Consider the following 7,261-nt stretch of genomic DNA (forward strand, 5'->3'; position numbering starts at 1 on the left):
AGACAATGTTGAACGTTATAATGACAGAGGCTATTCAAAATTCAAGAAATATATGAGCTTTCGGGTTAAAAATACTACGTTCCAAGTAAAATAAGTTAATTGAAAATCTCCAACTGTTTACTACATTTTGAACTGCAGAACATCAATGATAAAGAGAATATCATAAAGACTAGAAAAGGGAAAGAAAATCTTGAATAAAAGGAATGACAGATCATGTGCCAGCAAGAAATAGATGCACATGAAGTGTTAATTGAGAAGTGTTTATTGAAGGATTTCTTTACACGATTAAGGATCGAAAGAAGATGAAGAAGCACTCAAGGATCTACTGTAGGAAGAGAGGATACAAAGAGGATACAAAAAGAGCCACATGGACTGAAAACATGTTTCTACAACAAAAATCGGTAGCATTCCTCTATATGACCAGTAATCATTAAGAAAAAGAGAAAAATATTAGAGAATAAATGATCCTGTAAATAATGGCAATAACATCACAAGGATTCTGAAAATAAATTTTACAAAAGATGTAAAATCCTCTATGGAGAAAATGACCAAATATTTTTGAGAGACATAAAAGAAGACTTGAGAAAAGTTAAATAAAACCCATGTTTACATTAGAAGACATTGTATAAAAATAAATTACTTGTCTCTAAATTTTATGTAAATTCATTGAAATTTTAAAGAAATTCCTAACAGTACACAGATTATAATATTTACGTTAAAAAAACAAAAGCATCAGGTTCTTGAATTGGAAAATAAGTATAATAGTTGACCAATCAGTCCTTGTATAAAACTTGTATATGTTATAATCTATATGTGTTGTCAGTTCAATTTTGATATCAACTTGTTTTCCTTTTCTCTCAGTTTTTGTTTTCAGTTGGATATTGATATCTACTTCTCTACCTATCTATTATTCTCCATTTAGGTTTGCATCTAAGAATTATGCGTATATCACTTGGGTTCACAAGACTTCAATGACTGCAATAGGCTAGAATCAGGTATTGGAGCCAATCTATTTGCACCACTGCCAGAAGCCCCTCCTGAGCCTCTCATCTTGATTCCCTCATATTCTTGGCATGTCCACCTTCAACACCTCTGAAATTGAAGTCTCTACTTTTTTTCTCATTGGGATCCCAGGGATGGAGCACACTCACATTTGGGTCTCCATCTCTATTTGCCTCATGTACCTTATTGCCATCCTGGGGAATTGCACCATCCTTTTTTTCATAAAAACAGAGCCTTCTCTGCATGAACCCATGTACTATTTTCTCTCCATGTTGGCTCTCTCTGACCTGGGACTGTACCACTCCTCTCTCCCTACCATGCTAACAGTATTCTTGTTCAACACTCCAGGAATTTCCCCTGATGCCTGTATTGCCCAAGAGATTTTTATTGATGGATTTTCAGCTATGGAATCATCAGTACTTCTGATCATGTCCTTTGATCGCTTTATTGCCATCTGCAATTCTCTGAGATACACCTCCACCCTGACCAGTGCCAGAGTCACCAAAATCAGGCTTGTTTTTTCTCTCAAAAATGTTTTGCTGATCCTCCCTTTCCCTTTTACTCTAAAACATGTAATATACAGTAAGAAGAACCTCCTTTCCCACTCCTCCTGCCTCCATCAGGATGTCATGAAGTTGGCCTGCTCTGGCAACAAGGTCAATGTTATCTATGGCTTCTTTGTGGCACTTGTAAGTATGCTAGACTTAACATTTGTTTTCATGTCCTACATGCTGATACTGAAAGCAGTTTTGAGCATAGTGTCACAGAGGGAAAGGCTCAAGGTCCTCAATACATGCTTTTCCCACATCTGTGCTGTGCTCATCTTCTATGTTCCCATTATCTTCCTAGCTGTTACCTACCAGTTTGCCAAACGCAGTTCCCCAATCATCAGGGTCCTCATGGTTGATGTTTTCCTGCTGGTACCTCCACTGATGAACCCCACTGTATACTGTGTGAAGAGCCAGCAGATAAGAAATCTGGTTTTAGGGAAACTATGTCAGAAGCACAGCTGATAGGGATGCTTAACCACAATGAAACCCAATCAGTAAATGACATAGAACAAGCAGAATGAATCAATAAGGGATAACATCATATGTTAATTACTTTAGACTATCATCTCTCAACATGTTTGTTAAGATTGAAGAATCAACCTTGCAAATTTGTTGGTTTGGGATTTAGGCTTGGGGTCCTCATGTAGAATAAACATAAAATGTATTTTAAGGATTCACTTACACCCAGCTTTCTTTACCAGCTTTACGAACACAACACATGCTTGCCATTTTCATTAAGCTTAAAGGAATATTCCATGTGTTCATCTAAGAATTGACAGTATACATTTATATAACAACTAGATAGCGATCAGAAGTGACAGAGGATTGCCTGTTCATTTAAAATATCCCTCTTCAACACATAGTTTTTACTTCTATGAGATATGCCTATGCTTTCAGGAACTGAAATTGAGTTGGGCAAGGACACATGCACACATGGAACCAATAAACAAATAAATATGCAAAAATGTAGAGCTCACAAAATATAAGAAGAATTTCATTCATTCATTCACTTGATGTGTTTCAATATTTCCTTCCTGAGCATTAAAATATCACCTTCTAATTTACACAGGGTAGAAAGTTTCTTGTCTTTCAGGTTTCTATGGGAGTTTTACTTAATGCCACAAATCATTATACTGTATATAATTGATTTGTCACTCTCCCATGCAAGAATGTAAATCTTGATAAAGACTAATTTTCAAAAAAGGTAAAGTACAGCTCTCACAAAAACATAAAATGGGCATTCATTAAAGATATCACATCTCATTTTTAGTGAAAGAACCAGGCAAATGATACAACCAGTTCAAGGGAGAACCCACACAAAAGGTACACTGATAAATAGGAATGTTGACATTAATTTGCAAATAAGTACCAATATGTCTTTTTCCATCTTGTGAGCCAGACACCAATTCACCCTCCACCAGACAGAATTTATTTGCATGTCTATCAACATGAATTACTTTGATTTCTATTAGTATCTACAATCTACAGAGTTGGAAAATAGCACAAAGGCAATGAAAAGACAAAGTTCCCACATAATCAGAATCAAATATCTCATAAGGGCGTGCTCTAAACAATGCACAGTTTTCCACTGAAGCACACATTTTTTCCCTATGCTCTCCTCCATTTTAATAAAATATAATTTTAAAGAGAGATTATTCTTGATCAAAAAATAAAGGTCTCCTCATTACATTTGGCCTTATTATTTACAGAGATGCAGAAAGAATGTTAATTTACCAGATGGGCCTTCCTAAGTTTGCAGTGCTGGAGATTTCCGTACAGAATCTCAGATTGGAAATTTAAAACTGCTACCATATGCTATAATCAGGATAGGGAGTTGATAGCCAGAAAATTGTCTCTATCACATTGCTCCTTCAGGTATTTAAACATTTGGGCAATATTTTCTTTTCTCAAACTCCCTAAAACCTCCCAGAATTCTCGCCTCTCTTACCATCTCTAAGGGCTGAACCTGTAAGCCAAGTAACAGGCTAGTTTACCTGGGAAGGTTTTGTCAGCACAGGCTCTATAAAGTCAACCTTAGTTCCCTAAAAGTGGCTGGTAATACTTGATTACATAAGCAACATTCTCAAGTAGGACGTTCCTGGAAAGGCCCCAGTTGCATAAACAATTTTTCAAATTGTATCCTGGTTAAAAAGAGGACAGGTACTTATTGCACTTATACAAATAACACATTATCATGAAAAGTAAGGACACTCGATAAGAGTTTCCGAACTCTGAGGATTCAATGAGAATCAGTATTGAAAATGCTACAAAATGTTTCATTTCATTTTATAATAAAGCAGAGTCTACTAGATTATTATTGGCTGGAAATAGCTTAGGAAGAAAGAGAAAAAGCCTCGTCACATATTCAGAAAATAGAACATAAAACATCAACAATATTCCAAACAGACACAATAAGATGTTCCTTTTTAGTTCATTCAGTGCTGTGCAATTAATTCTTGTTCCGTTGGATCCTGGGTTAGCAGTCTCATGAAGCTATCTGTCTATTGATTAAAAAGAGTCCTGGAAATCACAATTAGCCCACTGGAATAGTCTGAAAGGTCTCCAAGAGTCTATTCTTCGGAGTTTGAAGTACTTGATGCAGTTCTTGTCCACAGGCTCTGGCAGAGTCTTTCTCTGGTGAAGACAAAATTCTGGCCTGTTGCTGATTGCAGAGCCTTTAAGAATGCATCAGAGTCAAACAAAAACTATCTGTTGTTAAGTTAACTTAAGAGAGTTACATTTATATTACAGTGGCCATTGTTAATTTGTTACTTATACCATTCAAATGTAAAAAGTCTGATGAGAGTTGATAACACAAATAAGGCAACTGACAAGTGCATTTAGTTGTTCCCATGGCATGCAAAACAAGACAATAAAGCTATTACAAAAAAAAGACATTTCAAACAAAACATCTCTAAGGATAATGATATAGCCTATATTCAAGGGCAGTGAATGTTACATCAGATATATTAAAAATAAATTAGCATAATTTTTACAGTGGAGATGATATTGATATGTAACATAATAATCATGGGAAATAATATACATAATATATCAAGAAACTACCAACACAATACCAAAAATATCAATTAAAGAGATTCAGTGAATCTGGAGTAAGCCTAGAAATCTATAATTTTACAAAACTCCATACTAAAGTCTGATGTGCATTCCAGGTTGAAAACCACTGTCCTCAAAAATTCTAGATGAAAATTAAATTTTCAAAAAATTGTCAATTTTTAGAAGAAAATATCTATGTGTTTAAGGGCTACAATCTAGTGGAGGAGGCGGACACATAAAGGCATAGCTATCATAAACTTTGAAACTGCTCTAAGATTATTCACTTGGTGCTCTGGATCATGGAAGAGAGGAGCATGATTCTGCGAGAGGGAGCAGAGGAGGTGTAAGTGGGATTTTCCTCAAAGGATTAATTCTTCCAATTTGCGGAGGGTTGGATGAGTCTCCTTAGCTCCTGTCCCCTTTAAGGGTTCACCTAGAGGGAATTTTCTTTTTCTCTGAGTACAGCCTGCTGAGCTGGAATCCCCAAAGTTTTCTGGGCCAATAGGAAATCAAGGAGACATCAGGGAGGACTAGATTTTTGCAGGTCAGATAAATTGTTGTGACTACACAGCAGTGAAATTCTGGTGACTGTATGCCACTTCCATTTCTTCTTTACTCTGACATGTGGGTCCAACGACTTACCAACTTACTGGTAAATTTCCTGATGTTCACAGTTACCACTTGCCTTTGCACCTGCTCAAGAAAGAAATTCACATATTATCCGTCTGACTCTGGCCACCAAATAACTAAGATGGGTATCATTACCTCAACCCTCTAAAAAGTCCAACAATTCTGTAAGTGCACAGTGGAAGTCCAGAGTCCTGCGAAACGATGGCAATCAATCAAGTGTTAGGCCAGAATCACTGGCTGAGCATAGAGAGAAATTCAAGGCCAGGTACTTGTTCACTGAATGGTAGAGTTATTGCCTTATTATGTTAGTATAAGTTGTTTGTGGGTGCAGATATGCGAGACCACTGAGTTTCCAGTGGTCATCAGTGAGAAGGCAACAGTGACCACTAGGCGTTTCTGTCTCCATAGTTTATCTTAACTCAGCATGCTTCTTCTCAGGTTTAAATCTTTGCTTTATGTTTTGCAATCTTGATAAATAAGAAAGCAACCTTATGACTCGAACAAAAAAACTATAAGTTCACGGATTTTAAGTAATGATGTGGAAGTGGGTTTTGTATAAATTTCATTTAATCATTTAATTTACATGTAAAGACTTCCAAATTGAGGGTATAACTTTTTTTCTTTCCATGTACGTCACTGTATATTAAAATGATACCTGCTGATATGAGATACCATGAGGCTAGAGGGAGGATGAAAAGCAGCAATAATATTGAGAAGGTCACACTATACACTGAGTTATTCTCATTAGCTAGTAAGGCTTTGACTGAGGATCTGAGGGTTAATCTGTGTTTACTAGGTAGACAGGGTAGAAACAAACAAAAATAACAAACAAAGAAATCCCAGTTTCCCAAGAAGCAGAAACAACAGGTGTTACTCAAGTTTTCTAATACTGAAAATGTCACATCTGTCCTAGATTCCTCTTTGCTAAAGGAAAATAATTTATAGTATTATTTAAAAATGTATATCTTGGGGCCGGCCCTGTGGCTTAGCAGTTAAGTGCGCACACTCTGCTGCTGGCAGCCAGGGCTCGGATCCTGGGCGTGCACCGATGCACCGCTTCTCCGGCAATGCTGAGGCGGCGTCCCACATGCAGCAACTAGAAGGATGTGCAGCTATGACAGACAACTATTTACTGGGCTTTGTGGGAAAATAATAAATAAATAAAATTATTTAAAAAAATGTATATCTTGCAAGCAAGTTACTGCTTTTCATTGATCACTGCACACTTCGTTGCAGATCATCCTCTGAGGTAATAGTATTGGAAGCAGGAAGCTCTATGGTGTGTGTTTTGAGGGGATAATAGACACATCTGTTAGAAACAGAGGATTTAAGCGGGGGAGTAAAGATGTTCTACAGGCTGGAAGTGGGTTTAGCAAGCAGTTAACAGGGGAGAGGGCATATATTTGCATTTCAATCAAGGTGTTTGACAGTCGGGATCTTTTCAAGATCTCCTAAGAGAAGACAGAATGACCAACGTTAGAGGAAGACGCATCTGGCACCTGGCACACAGGCATTTTGTAACAACTGCACGTGTATGGCCTCCTTTGATACTAGTGGTGAGCGACTTGCAAACTTGAATGTAACAGCTGTTCAACCAATTGCTCCTAAGCTTTTTATTTTCCTCTAATTGTACTCAATAATTGCCCTATACTCTCTGCTAGTTATCCTACTATTTCTTGTCCATCTACTTCAAACTTTATTTTGCTATGAATATGTTTATCACTATACTCCTTATAAGCAATTCAGAAACAGAAAGCAAAGTAAGCAAGGAATTTGACCTACAGAGATGTAGTTTAACTCAGAGAAAGGAATTCAACAGTTCAAGAGAGAAGCAGCCACAGGAGTAGCAGCTCAGAAACACAGCAGTCACATGCTGCATTTATGGGTTGCAAACTAGAGATAAGAGAAAGGATAGAAGAAAAAAATATATAAATAAAAAAATATATATATATCTTTTATTTTACATATATATATATATTTATATATGTATGTATCTTTAGAATGTTTAGAAAAGAATCAAC

The 7,261-nt window shown here is 36.6% G+C and overlaps 1 protein-coding gene across 1 annotated transcript; it reads left to right on the forward strand.

The window, feature by feature from the left end:
* The first annotated feature begins 1,073 nt into the window (after positions 1 to 1,073).
* LOC101392970 (olfactory receptor 51A4-like) lies at positions 1,074 to 2,015 on the forward strand. The gene has a single exon (XM_004434125.2). It carries the CDS (start codon positions 1,074 to 1,076, stop codon positions 2,013 to 2,015), a length of 942 nt encoding a protein of 313 aa, XP_004434182.2.
* The last annotated feature ends 5,246 nt before the right edge of the window (positions 2,016 to 7,261 follow it).

The sequence above is a fragment of the Ceratotherium simum genome, chromosome 7 (assembly GCF_057802395.1).
Source record: "Ceratotherium simum simum isolate JZ-2026a chromosome 7, ASM5780239v1, whole genome shotgun sequence".
NCBI classification, from domain to species: domain Eukaryota; kingdom Metazoa; phylum Chordata; class Mammalia; order Perissodactyla; family Rhinocerotidae; genus Ceratotherium; species Ceratotherium simum.

Coding starts and splice junctions, on each gene's coding strand:
- LOC101392970 (XM_004434125.2), top strand. CDS start 1,074: ATGTCCACCTTCAACACCTCTGAAATTGAAGTCTCTACTTTTTTTCTC.